Here is a 15070-nt window from a genome sequence, read left to right as displayed (position 1 = left end):
TGTGTGCATTTAGTACCGACCATGATTCTACCTGTAAAGAGTGACCATTGTTAACAGTAATGATTATCATTAATGAATGATTAATGCCAGTAGAGGGGCTCCAGAGTGGTGCAGCAGGTCTAAGACACTGTATCTCAGTGCAAGATGTGTCACTCCGCCCGTAGTGCGGCGCACAATTGGTCCAGCGTCGTCCGGGTTTGGCGGGGTAGGGCCATCATTGTAAATAAGAATTTGTTCTTAACTGGCTTGACTAGTTAAATAAAGGTTAAATATATATATATTTTTAAAGATGCAAGTTAAATGTCTTTATTCACTGTATGGTAGTTGATGTGTCACCTGTGTAATGCGTTTTAATGTAATGTATACTCTGTAACCATAACAACACTCACTACCTCTGTGGACACTGTCTTGTAATGGGTTGTGTTGATTTCTTCTCTCCATCTCCTTCTCCAATCCACTTCCTGTTGCAATGCATGATGGGCAGGCTCGATATTGTGCATGACACCTGCAACAAGTGTTGGTAGGTGCCAGCTTTCCTTCCTGATTACCTTTCATCCTTTTCAGTCCCTCACATTCCATCTCATGGCATCAGGGCGGCCATTTTCCACTCTGAGACCAAGGGGGCCTCTCAGAAGTCCAAAGTAGCTTCATATCCTTGTCTCCTTCCCTTCATAAAGAGATAGATAGATAGATAGATAGATAGATAGATAGATAGATAGATAGATAGATAGATAGATAGATAGATAGATAGATAGATAGATAGATAGATAGATAGATAGATAGATAGATAGATTTTATTTACACATACAAATATTTACTTACAAGCCCTTATTAACAAACAATGCGGTTTTAAGAAAATAGAGATAAGAAAATATTTACTAAATAAACTTAAGCAATTAATAAAAATCAATCAGAAGTAAAACAATAAAATAACCATTTTGAGGCTATATACAGGGGGTACCAGTACTGAGTCAATGTGGAGGCTATATACAGGGGGTACCAGTACTGAGTCAACGTGGAGGCTATATACAGGGGGTACCAGTACTGAGTCAATGTGGAGGCTATATACAGGGTGTACCAGTACTGAGTCAATGTGGAGGCTATATACAGGGGGGCCCAGAACTGAGTCAATGTGGAGGCTATATACAGGGGGTACCGGTACTGAGTCAATGTGGAGGCTATATACAGGGGGTACCAGTACTGAGTCAATGTAGAGACTATATACAGGGGTACCAGTACTGAGTCATTGTGGAGGCTATATACAGGGGGTACCAGTACTGAGTCAATGTGAGGCTATATACATGGGGTACTAGTACTGAGTTAATGTGAAGGCTATATACAGGGGGTACCAGTACTGAGTCAATGTGGAGGCTATATACAGGGGGTACCAGTACTGAGTCAATGTGGAGGCTATATACAGGGGGTACCAGTACTGAGTCAATGTGGAGGCTATATACAGGGTGTTACGGTACTGAGTCAATGTGGAGGCTATACACAGGGGGTACCAGTACTGAGTCAATGTGGAGGCTATATACAGGGGGTACCAGTACTGAGTCAATTTGGAGGCTATATACAGGGTGTTACGGTACTGAGTCAATGTGGAGGCTATATACAGGGGGTACCAGTACTGAGTCAATGTGAGGCTATATACTATGGGTACAAGTACTGAGTCAATGTGGAGGCTTCATACAGGGGGTACCAGTACTGAGTCAATGTGAGACTATATACAGGAGGTACCAGTACTGAGTCAATGTGGAGGCTATATACAGGGGGTACCAGTACTGAGTCAATGTGGAGGCTATATACAGGGGGTACCAGTACTGAGTCAATGTAGAGGCTATATACAGGGGGTACCAGTACTGAGTCAATGTGGAGGCTATATACAGGGGGTACCAGTACTGAGTCAATATGGAGGCTATATACAGGGGGTACCAGTACTGAGTCAATGTGGAGGCTATATACAGGGGGTACCAGTACTGAGTCAATGTGGAGGCAATATACAGGGTGTTACGGTACTGAGTCAATGTGGAGGCTATACACAGGGGTACCAGTACTGAGTCAATGTGGAGGCTATATACAGTGGGTACCAGTACTGAGTCAATGTGGAGGCTATATACAGGGGGTACCAGTACTGAGTCAATGTAGAGGCTATATACAAGGGGTACCAGTACTGAGTCAATGTGGAGGCTATATACAGGGGGTACCAGTACTGAGTCAATGTGAGGCTATATACAGGGGGTACCAGTACTGAGTCAATGTGGAGGCTATATACAGGGGGTACCAGTACTGAGTCAATGTGGAGACTATATACAGGAGGTACCAGTACTGAGTCAATGTGGAGGCTATATACAGGGGGTACCAGTACTGAGTCAATGTGGAGGCTATATACAGGGTGTTACGGTACTGAGTCAATGTGGAGGCTACATACAGGGGGTACCAGTACTGAGTCAATGTGGAGGCTATATACAGGGGGTACCAGTACTGAGTCAATGTGGAGGCTATATACAGGGTGTTACGGTACTGAGTCAATGTGGAGGCTATATACAGGGGGTACCAGTACTGAGTCAATGTGGAGACTATATACAGGGGGTACCAGTAGTGAGTCAATGTGGAGGCTATATACAGGGGGTACCAGTACTGAGTCAATGTGGAGGCTATATACAGGGGGTACCAGTACTGAGTCAATGTGGAGGCTATATACAGGGTGTTACGGTACTGAGTCAATGTGGAGGCTATATACAGGGGGTACCAGTACTGAGTCAATGTGGAGGCTATATACAGGGGGTACCAGTAGTGAGTCAATGTGGAGACTATATACAGGGGGTACCAGTAGTGAGTCAATGTGGAGGCTATATACAGGGGGTACCAGTACTGAGTCAATGTGGAGGCTATATACAGGGGGTACCAGTACTGAGTCAATGTGGAGGCTATATACAGGGTGTTACGGTACTGAGTCAATGTGGAGGCTATATACAGGGGGTACCAGTACTGAGTCAATGTGGAGGCTATATACAGGGGGTACCAGTACTGAGTCAATGTGGAGGCTATATACAGGGTGTTACGGTACTGAGTCAATGTGGAGGCTATATACAGGGGGTACCAGTACTGAGTCAATGTGGAGGCTATATACAGGGGGTACCGGTACTGAGTCAATGTGGAGGCTATATACAGGGGGTACCAGTACTGAGTCAATGTGGAGGCTATATACAGGGGGTACCAGTACTGGGAGGCTATATACAGGGGGTACTACTGAGTCAATGTGTGGGGGTACAGGTTAGTCGAGTTAATTTGTACCAGTACTGAGTCAATGTGGAGGCTATATACAGGGTGTACCAGTACTGAGTCAATATGTGGGTGTACAGGTTAGTCGAGTTAATTTTTTACATGTAGGTAGGAGTAAAGTGACTATGCATAGATAATAAACAGCAATTAGCATCAGTGTAAAATCAAATGGGGGGGAATAGACTAGCGTGACTGGAGACTTCGACAATATTTGGGGCCTTCCTCTGACATCGCCTAGTATATTGGTCCAGGATTGCAGGAAGCTGGGCCCTATTCATTACCCTCTGTAGACCATGATAGTTTGTTGGTGATGGAAACAATACGGTACGAAGGAAGCAATACGGTACGAAGGAAGCAATACAGTATGAAGGAAGCAATACAGTACGAAGGAAGCAATACGGTATGAAGGAAGCAATACAGTACGGAGGAAGAAATACAGTACGAAGGAAGCAATACGGTACGAAGGAAGCAATACAGTACGAAGGAAGCAATACAGTACGAAGGAAGCAATACAGTACGAAGGAAGCAATATGTTACGAAGGAAGCAATACAGTACGGAGGAAGCAATACAGTACGAAGGAAGCAATACGGTACGAAGGAAGCAATACAGTACGAAGGAAGCAATACAGTACGAAGGAAGCAATACGGTACGAAGGAAGCAATACAGTACGGAGGAAGCAATACTGTACGAAGGAAGCAATACGGTACGAAGGAAGCAATACAGTACGAAGGAAGCAATACAGTACGAAGGAAGCAATACGGTACGAAGGAAGCAATACGGTACGAAGGAAGCAATACGGTACGAAGGTAGCAATACGGTACGAAGGAAGCAATACAGTATGAAGGATTTAGTTGTCACTTGGTGTTGCCTGATGACGGAAAAGAGACAGGGACGTTGTTTTGGTGAGATGTGGCACAAAGTCAAGAAGCACTCTTTCAACTGCTCTCAAAAAATATACAGCAGGGATTCTTGACTGTCGAGACAATCCTTGTCTGTCAGGGAGAAAAACATTTACATAGTTAGAAACTGTATTTTGTTGCATTATTTGTGTTTAAAAATGTTAATTCAAAGGAATTTTTAACCAGGAAATCATTTGTAATATAATTACATCTAATTAGCATTTAGATTCACAGCTTGGAGAGAAAAAATACAGAGCATTTAATTTTGTATTTCATACCCTGACAGAGTGGGACTGGACTGGATTGGGACAGACTGTGGGTTGCAGACAGGGTTAGTTGTAGTATTATTATATTATTGGTGATGATGGTGGTGCTGGTGGTTCAGTTATAAGATGTGTAATTGTTATCGAAATATGAATTAAGTATGAAACATTTTGAAGTACATGTTGCTTTTTTACTGTAGGCTAGTTGTTACAGTAACAGTTTACTTGACCCCCAGCATCATGACACGTGACACGGTCATAACCATGTCCTAATATGGCATAACAGCTGACATAACTTTTCATAACCTGTTATAGTATGGTCATAACCTGTTATAGTATGGTCATAACCTGTTATAGTATGGTCATAACCTGTTATAGTATGGTCATAACCTGCTATAGTATGGTCATAACCTGTTATAGTATGGTCATAACCTGTTATAGTATGGTCATAACCTGTTATAGTATGGTCATAACCTGTTATAGAATGGTCATAACCTGTTATAGTATGGTCATAACCTGTTATAGTATTTTCTTAGTCCAAGTAAAGTGACACAGGATGGTCATAATGCTTCATAAAGTGTATTTTGTATTTTCTTAGTAACAAGTAAACTGACACAGGATGGTCATAATGCTTCATGACAGTGTCAAAGTGTATTTTCTACATATTATCGCATTTAAAAAAAATAACTGTACAGAATTCATTACAACAACAACAAAGGATTTAATGAAACAAACTTTCAAAGGAAAGGAAACTTTTTGGCAGGGAAAATAATAATTTGAATAAATGGCTCTTATGTCTCTGTCATAACCAACCATAAAATAATTCAATATATGTCACAACAGGTATAAATATATGGGTCATGACGGTGTTATGACCCTATTATGACAGGTTATGTCATGTTATGTCAGCTGTTATGACATATTATGACATGGTTATGACAATGTGAGTGTCAAGTAAAGTGTTACCGTTGTTTCACCTGTTTCCCTGTGTGTCACCCCTATTGAATGTCGCCGCTCTCGCTATGCATGATGTCACGTTGCTGATGTTTGTCTGTCATATGATGTGCCACATACAGTGCCTTCAGAATGTATTCATACCCCATGTTGTGTTGGATTTCCCCCAAACATAACGCTTTGTATTCAGGAGAAAAAGTTATTTTCCTAGCCACATTTGTTGCAGTATTTAAGTGCCTTGTTGCAAACGGGATGCAAGTTTTGGAATAGTCTTATTCTGTACAGGATTCCTTCTGTTCACTCTGTCATTTAGGTTGGTATTGTGGAGTAACTACAATGCTGTTGATCCATCCTGAGTTTCCTCTTATCACAATCATTAAACTCCGTAACTGTTTTAAAGTCACCATTGGTCTCATGGTGAAATCTCTGAGCAATTTCCTTCCTCTCCGGCAACTGAGTTAGGAAGGACACCAAAGTTTAACTAATAACTTAACCATTCTCAAAGCGATATTCTGCATCTGCTTTTTATAATTGTATACATCAACCAATCGGTGCGCTACTTTGCGAGGAATTGAAAAACCTCCTTGGTCATTGTGGTTGAATCTGTACATGAAGTTCAGTGCTCAACTGAGGGACCTTACAGATAATTGTGTGTGTGGGGTACAGAGACGGAGTAGCTATTAAAAAGTGATTATTATTATAACCACTATTATTGAACACGGAAGGAATCCATGCAACTTATTATACTCCCCAGTGGTGCAGCAGTCCAAGGCACTGCATCTCAGTGCAAGAGGCGTCACTATAGTACTTGATTTCAATCCAGGCTGTATCACATCCGGCTGTGATTGGGAGTCCCATGGGCAGCGCACAATTAGCCCAGCATCGTTGGGGTTTGGCCGGAGTAGGCCATCATTGTAAATCAGAACTGACTTGCCTAGATAAATAGAGGTTAAATTCAAATTAAAAATGTATTTGTTAAGCACATTTTAATTCCTGAATATATTTAGGCTTGCCATAGCAAAGGGGTTGAATACTTATTGACTCAAGACATTTGAGCGTTGAATTTTTTTATTAATTTCTAAAAATAACTACAGGCAAAATTCCACTTTTACATTATAGGGTATAGGGTGTGTAGATCAGTGACACCCATTTTCAATTGAATTCATTTTAAATTCAGGCTGTAACACAACAAAACAAGTGAAGGGGTATGAATACTTTCTGAAGGCCCTGTAGCTTGTGGCTGTAATAACCCACTCTGATCTACTCATTTTCCTGACCCTCATCCCAAACCTGTTACCCTGTCAGCTAACACCGTATCTAAAGGTCAGCTTAGAGTATTGTATCAATGGCACTAGATCCTATTTATAGATCATAAGAAATACACAAACAAATGATTTTCTAATGGACAACATCAACATGATAGGTTTATAAGTGGTTAGAGGAAGAGCTGTAAATAAATACTTACCCAGTAACCTTTATAATAGAACGACACCTCGGGCCTGCTCCAGTTCATTTGTCTGTGTGATCTTTCTCTCCCTAAAGTACCCATGATGCACGGTGCTACGCCCGCCACTGTGTCTGCAGCCAACTCCTCTGCCACAAGTGTGCCCTTTGCAACCGCAACAGCCAATCAGGTTTGCCCCTCTTCCGCTTCCTCTCTCTCTGTCCACTTGTTGTGATGGAAGTACGTCACTCCCCGGGGGATGTTTTGAGAGTACTGTGCAATAGGCTGTATCCTCCATCTTGTTTGTACTTATGACCAATCTATTGAATTGCAATGAATGGTCATCAGAAGAGGAGGATGGATGCCATGGTAACTGATTACTAACTTTTAAACACACTTAGAACATTCAGGAAAACGACGGCGTCTTTTCCGCCTCAGTGTTGTTTCATTTGTAACGCATGTTGTTTTGCGTTCGTTTAAAATATGATTGATAGTGAATTTGGCACCGTCTGTAAGTGATGCACGAAAAATGAAAATAGCCCATTGAGAGTTGTGTTGTAAAAGCGACATTTACAGTTAGGGTTGTTTTCTGTCTTCTCTCGTGTTCTTCCCCAGATTCCAATAATATCTACAGATCATCTTACGAGTCACAAGTATGTAACTCAGATGTAGAAGTCTCTACCTGAACAGTAAGACTCATTTTCATACCAATGTAGGTTCTTAACTTGACCACTTTCTCACGGCAGAACATTTTTTCCTCGCAGCCACAGAACATTTTTGTTATTGTGTGTATTATAATTAATGACATTTTTTTGTAAGGGGGTTGATAATTATTTTTGAAATTGCACATTTTAGAAGCCTTTTTTAAAACCTTGAACATACTACACGTTTGCATTTTCTGCTGTGCGGGTGATCACATTTAGATCCTACATCTGTATGTCATTATGTCTATGCAATCTCTTTTGATTTGTTCTTCTATTCTTCTCTAACTGGTTATTTTATTTTCTATTCTGTTCTATTGTTTTCTCCTGCAGATGAAACTGGAGTGTGTTGGTGTTCCATCCGTCCCAGACAACAGTTCACCCTTCATGCCTGTAACCACAGAAATAGAATATTTAGAATAGATTCTATTTCTAAGCCTGTAAGCATAGAAATATAATCTTTATAATATATTATATTTCTATGCCTGTAACATCCAGAACACCAGGAGACTCCAACCACCTGTAAACTGTAGTGGTTCTGACATGCATGCTACTCAAAGAGATCTAGTTTGTCATAAGGTGGTGAACATGTGTATTCTACACACACCATACGGACAACAGCACCTCCTACACAGAGAGGAACTATGTCATCTACAGAACATTACAGCCCGCCTTTACATCTGTGGAGGCGTCATCCATTAAAACACCGGACACACTTTGAATGTCAACATGAGGAGATAGTCACGCCCACTAGTTTGGTATGTCAGCAGACCAAGACTCTCTTTTATGTTCTTTTCAGTTTGGTTTTCTTTCATTTATATTATTTTTTTCATGGTTTACACAAAACAAAGTTGCACCTTTGTATTTTAAACAAGAAGGGGAAATGACGAGGAATAGTAACTAATTGCCATATTAGACTGAAAGAATTGTGCATGGCTTGTTTGTAGATGATTTGGTTCTTTACAAGACCAACTTGGTTGAAATGGGTTAGTGGGCTTGATGCCATAAGGACAGCTGAATGTTGTGGGTTTAGTACACCTTTGTGTTTTAAAACCCCATCCCAGCTTTACTAGATATGTTGCAAGCTCCACTTGAAGTACCATAGACTATGTACATATAAACATCGGTCATTATAGACATGTTACAGTGTTAACCTGGGGAATGCCTTCAAAGTCTCTAATGTCTCTAGTGTCCTTGTTCCGTGAATGTTTGTCTACAGTTTGACGTCATTAACAGATTAACCATTCATGGTCTTTGCCTCTTGGGTACGCAGTTACCCACCTTAGGTTGTTTGGGTTAACTCTGGTCTTCTGTTGGTTTTCTATTCATTTGCCTTGACCTTAGATTCCACGGTGTGAGTCAGACAGAAAAGGGGTGTTGGTTCTGTTAGGACCCAGTCCTCTCTGAGTATAAAGTATGATGACTAGTTGGTTCTGTTAGGACCTGGTCCTCTCTGTCTATGGGTATAAAGTATAATGACTAGTTGGTTCTGTTAGGACCTGGACCTCTCTGTCTATGGGTATAAAGTCTATAGACTCTAGTTGGTTCTGTTAGGACCTGGACCTCTCTGTCTATGGGTATAAAGTCTATAGACTCTAGTTGGTTCTGTTAGGACCTGGTCCTCTCTGGGTATGAAGTCTATAGAGTCTAGTTGATTCTGTTAGGACCCAGTCTTCTCTGGGTATAAAGTCTATAGACTCTAGTTGGTTCTGTAAGGACCCAGTACTCTCTGAGTATAAAGTCTATAGACTCTAGTTGGTCCTGTTAGGACCTGGTCCTCTCTGTCTCTGGGTATAAAGTATATAGACTCTAGTTGGTCCTGTTAGGACCCTGTCCTCTCTCTCTGGGTATAAAGTCTATAGACTCTAGTTGGTTCTGTTTGGACCTGGTCCTCTCTGTCTCTGGGTATGAAGTCTATAGACTCTAGTTGGTTCTGTTTGGACCAGGTCCTCTCTGTCTCTGGGTATAAAGTCTATAGACTCTAGTTGGTTCTGTTAGGACCTGGTCCTCTCTGTCTCTGGGTATAATGTATATAGACTCTAGTTGGTTCTGTTAGGACCCAGTCCTCTCTGTCCCTGGGTATAAAGTCTATAGACTCTAGTTGGTTCTGTTAGGAGCTGGTCCTCTCTGTCTCTGGGTCTAAAGTATATAGACTCTAGTTGGTTCTGTTAGGACCAGGTCCTCTCTGTCTCTGGGTATAAAGGCTATAGACTCTAGTTGGTTCTGTTAAGACCAGGTCCTCTCTGTCTCTGGGTATAAAGTATATAGACTCTAGTTGGTTCTGTTAGGAGCTGGTCCTCTCTGTCTCTGGGTATAAAGTATATAGACTCTAGTTGGTTCTGTTAGGACCCTGTCCTCTCTGTCTCTGGGTATAAAGTCTATAGACTCTAGTTGGTTCTGTTAGGACCTGGTCCTCTCTGTCTCTGGGTATAAAGGCTATAGACTCTAGTTGGTTCTGTTTGGACCAGGTCCTCTCTGTCTCTGGGTATAAAGTCTATAGACCCTAGTTGGTTCTGTTAGGACCAGGTCCTCTCTGTCTCTGGGTATAAAGTCTATAGACTCTAGTTGGTTCTGTTAGGACCCAGTCCTCTCTGTCTCTGGGTATAAAGGCTATAGACTCTAGTTGGTTCTGTTAGGACCAGGTCCTCTTTGTCTCTGAGTATAAAGTCTATAGACACTAGTTTGTTCTGTTAGGACCTGGTCCTCTCTGTCTCTGGGTATAAAGTCTATAGACACTAGTTTGTTCTGTTAGGACCAGGTCCTCTCTGTCTCTGGGTATAAAGTCTATAGACACTAGTGTGTTCTGTTAGGACCAGGTCCTCTCTGTCTCTGGGTATAAAGTCTATAGACACTAGTTTGTTCTGTTAGGACCAGGTCCTCTCTGTCTCTGGGTATAAAGCCTATAGACACTAGTTGGTTCTGTTAGGACCTGGTCCTCTCTGGGTATAAAGTATATAGACTCTAGTTGGTTCTGTTAGGACCAGGTCCTCTCTGTCTCTGGGTATAAAGTCTATAGACTCTAGTTGGTTCTGTTAGGACCTGGTCCTCTCTGTCTCTGAGTATAAAGTCTATAGACACTAGTTTGTTCTGTTAGGAGCTGGTCCTCTCTGTCTCTGGGTATAAAGTCTATAGACTCTAGTTGGTTCTGTTAGGACCAGGTCCTCTCTGTCTCTGGGTATAAAGGCTATAGACACTAGTTTATTCTGTTAGGACCAGGTCCTCTCTGTCTCTGGGTATAAAGGCTATAGACTCTAGTTGGTTCTGTTAGGACCCAGTCCTCTCTGTCTCTGGGTATAAAGGCTATAGACTCTAGTTGGTTCTGTTAGGACCAGGTCCTCTTTGTCTCTGGGTATAAAGTCTATAGACACTAGTTTGTTCTGTTAGGACCAGGTCCTCTCTGTCTCTGGGCATAAAGGCTATAGACTCTAGTTGGTTCTGTTAGGACCCAGTCCTCTCTGTCTCTGGGTATAAAGGCTATAGACTCTAGTTGGTTCTGTTAGGACCTGGTCCTCTCTGTCTCTGGGTATAAAGTATATAGACTCTAGTTGGTCCTGTTAGGACCCTGTCCTCTCTGTCTCTGGGTATAAAGTATATAGACTCTAGTTTGTTCTGTTAGGACCTGGTCCTCTCTGTCTCTGGGTATAAAGTCTATAGACTCTAGTTGGTTCTGTTTGGACCTGGTCCTCTCTGTCTCTGAGTATAAAGTCTATAGACACTAGTTTGTTCTGTTAGGACCTGGTCCTCTCTGTCTCTGGGTATAAAGTCTATAGACACTAGTTTGTTCTGTTAGGACCAGGTCCTCTCTGTCTCTGGGTATAAAGGCTATAGACTCTAGTTGGTTCTGTTAGGACCAGGTCCTCTTTGTCTCTGAGTATAAAGTCTATAGACTCTAGTTGGTTCTGTTAGGACCAGGTCCTCTCTGTCTCTGGGTATGAAGTATATTGACTCTAGTTGGTTCTGTTAGGACCAGGTCCTCTCTGTCTCTGGGTATAAAGTCTATAGACTCTAGTTGGTTCTGTTAGGACCTGGTCCTCTCTGTCTCTGGGTATAAAGTCTATAGACTCTAGTTGGTTCTGTTTGGACCAGGTCCTCTCTGTCTCTGGGTATAAAGTCTATAGACTCTAGTTGGTTCTGTTAGGACCAGGTCCTCTCTGTCTCTGGGTATAAAGTATATAGACTCTAGTTGGTTCTGTTAGGACCTGGTCCTCTCTGGGTATAAAGTATATAGACTCTAGTTGGTTCTGTTAGGACCTGGTCCTCTCTGTCTCTGGGTATAAAGTCTATAGACTCTAGTTGGTTCTGTTAGGACCCAGTCCTCTCTGTCTCTGAGTATAAAGTCTATAGACTCTAGTTGGTTCTGTTAGGACCAGGTCCTCTCTGTCTCTGGGTATAAAGGCTATAGACTCTAGTTGGTTCTGTTAGGACCTGGTCCTCTCTGTCTCTGGGTATAAAGGCTATAGACTCTAGTTTGTTCTGTTAGGACCAGGTCCTCTCTGTCTCTGGGTATAAAGGCTATAGACTCAAGTTGGTTCTGTTAGGACGAGGTCCTCTTTGTCTCTGAGTATAAAGTCTATAGACACTAGTTTGTTCTGTTAGGACCAGGTCCTCTCTGTCTCTGGGTATAAAGGCTATAGACTCTAGTTGGTTCTGTTAGGACCCAGTCCTCTCTGTCTCTGGGTATAAAGGCTATAGACTCTAGTTGGTTCTGTTAGGACCCAGTCCTCTCTGTCTCTGGGTATAAAGGCTATAGACTCTAGTTGGTTCTGTTAGGACCAGGTGGTTCTGTTAGGACCCAGTCCTCTCTGTCTCTGGGTATAAAGGCTATAGACTCTAGTTGGTTCTGTTAGGACCCAGTCCTCTCTGTCTCTGGGTATACAGTTTATAGACTGTAAAGGCTTAATGCATGGTGCTTGGGCCCTGGACCTAATATTATGCCAAAAGTCTCACTTGTGACGAAGAAGGGTTGGAGACTGTTAAAAAGGAAGGATAGAATGAAGAACTACTAAAAGTTGCATGATCAAGCAAACCGCTGAGTGGAGTGAGGAGCACTTTCCAAGAGTTACAGGGTGGCTTATGGTTGAGTTGTTCTAACATGGTGTGGTTTTCATTTTATTATATAATTCATTTAATTTTTTTATTTTTTATTGTATGTTTTATTAAGTGCAGTTTATATGGTCTATGATATGTGAGAGAAGTTGTGAAAACACATTATGTGTATTTTAATGATAGTATGGATGCTTTTGGATAGACACAGTCAAATGTTTTTTTTTGTATTTTTCTTCTGTGTTCTGTGTAGACATATGTGGGTGCACTAGTGGAGCTCCGTTCAGCAAATGTGTGGGGCCAAAATCCCAGATGAAGTTGTGTATGGACAAGATGGGGGTGAGTGTAGATTTGTGTATGGAAGCGTGGGGGAGTGTAGATGGTTTTTCTCATGCCCTCATGCTTCTGCATGCAATTGTTTGAAAAGACATTGTATGGAAGAGCTTGACCTGATTGTATTACTCATCCAAAGCCTTAGAAAACACCACGAGGTCGGCACAATGCAACAAGCCATTTCAAATCGTCCTCTTGCCTAACCCTTGCTGTTTTGTCGCCACACAAAGCTTTCGTGGTATATATGATTGTTGTCTTTCACTCTAAACATGTATTTTTTGTTGAGTTCGTTTTTTTCAAGAAGATGAATGTCTTATTTAATTTTGTTTAATTGCATGGATTACATTTTTGATATTTAGTTAAAGGAGTTTTGTCTTACTAGATTTTACCAGTAACTTTTGTAGGATTCTGAATAGTAGGTAATATGTGTGTGTTTTGTGTTCTTCATACCATATTTTAGTTTTCTGAAATTTTCTGTAATGTTGATTTGAATATTTACTGTAGTGTGATGATTGTAAACTGAATGATTTTTATTTTCTGTGAACTCTAAGAATTATTTTAATTTCTTGTCTGTTTGAGTTCCTTGAACAAAGATCTTTTGTGTTGGTATCTGACTTTGAGGAAATAATAGGAGAGTGAGGCTTGCTGTGACAACACTCACTGACGGTGGAGTATTATTTGAATGATCGTCTGGTTTGTAACTAGTCACTCTTATAAGGAAAAAAATATTATAAAAAAAATCTCATTCTCAGATGTATAGGTTTAAAAAAAATATATACATTTTCTACTGTATTCTCTTCAAATAGTAACTATTGTTTGAATATTTGTAATCTCCCTGGATGTCAGGCCATGTTGAAAATATAGCTGCATATTTGATCACTCTTAGGGGGCGTTGCAGTTGAGGTCAGGGGTCGGAGGCGGGTCGAGCATGGAGTACGCACACTGATCTCTTTACTTAGCCACAAACAAACAAGGGGAAACCTAAAGGGCTGTGGAAAAGTATTATCCCCCGTTCTGATTTTCTCTATTTTTGCATATATTTGATACTGAATGTTATAAGATCTTCAACCAAAACCTAATATTAGATAAAGGGAACCTGCGTTTACAAATAACAACAAAAATGGATACTTATTTTATTTCATTAACAAAGTTATGCAACACCCAAATCCCCTGTGTGAAAAAACGAATTGCCACCTCACGCTCAATTACTGGTTGTGCCACCATTAGCTGCAATGACTGCAACCAAACACTTCCTGTAGCTGTTGACCAGTCCCTCACGTTGCTGTGGAGGTATTTTCACTCTTACATGCATGAATGACCACTTTAACTCAACAACATTTGTGGGTTTTCAAGCATTAACTGTCGTTTCAAGTCCGGCAACAACATCTCAATAGGGATTAGGTCTGGACTTTGACTAGGCCAAATTTGTTGCTTTTTTTTACCATTTTCATGTAAACAATTGTGCGTTTTGGATCATTGTCTTGCTGCATGACCCCGCTCGCTTCATGTTCAGCTTACAGACGGATGGCCTGACATTCGCCTGAAGAAATCTCTGATACAGAGCAGAATTAATGGTTCCTTCCATTAATAACTTTTCATGTTCAAAACTGTGCACTCTCCTCAAACAATAGCATGTTATTCTTTCACTGTAATAGCTACTGTAAATTGGAGAGTGCAGTTAGATGAACAATAATTTAAGCCTTCTGCCAATATCAGATATGTCTATGTCCTGGGAATTTTTTTTGCTAGTTAGAAACTCATGCTAATCGCATTAGCCTACGTTAGCTCAACCGTCCAATCACACAGAGGCATTAGGTGTTACATAACTTTCTTTATGAAATATATATGTCATTATTGTGATATTTGATCACTCAGGTTCTCTTGATCTAATATTAGTTTTTTTGTTGAAGATCTGATAACATTCAGTATCAAAAATATGCAAAAGTGGAGAACGTTATTTTTTTTTAAAGAGGCAAATACGTTTTCACAGCATTGTAGGTGAAGAAGGTTGACTTTCTTGCACTTCTGTACATAGTCAAAAAAGAGAGAATCATGTATAAAATCTAGATCTTATTTTGAATAAAAAATATCTATAACAACAATAAATTTTGCTAGGATCATTAAAAAAAGAAAGAATGAAAGGCTGAATT

General features: G+C 40.9%; 1 protein-coding gene across 1 annotated transcript in view; it reads left to right on the top strand.

The window, feature by feature from the left end:
• Positions 1-9097, top strand: part of LOC135553195 (muscleblind-like protein 1) — a 115568-nt gene extending 106471 nt beyond the window's left edge. The window contains exons 8-10 of the mRNA XM_064985364.1: positions 6942-7033; positions 7459-7532; positions 7878-9097. Coding sequence (XP_064841436.1) covers positions 6942-7033; positions 7459-7515 — 149 coding nt within the window. The 3' untranslated portion in view covers positions 7516-7532; positions 7878-9097. The remainder of the gene's footprint in view (positions 1-6941; positions 7034-7458; positions 7533-7877) is intronic.
• The last annotated feature ends 5973 nt before the right edge of the window (positions 9098-15070 follow it).

This window comes from Oncorhynchus masou, chromosome 13, assembly GCF_036934945.1.
Source record: "Oncorhynchus masou masou isolate Uvic2021 chromosome 13, UVic_Omas_1.1, whole genome shotgun sequence".
NCBI lineage: Eukaryota > Metazoa > Chordata > Actinopteri > Salmoniformes > Salmonidae > Oncorhynchus > Oncorhynchus masou.
Note: the sequence above shows the minus strand (reverse complement) of the source record. Positions and strands in the feature narration are given on the sequence as shown.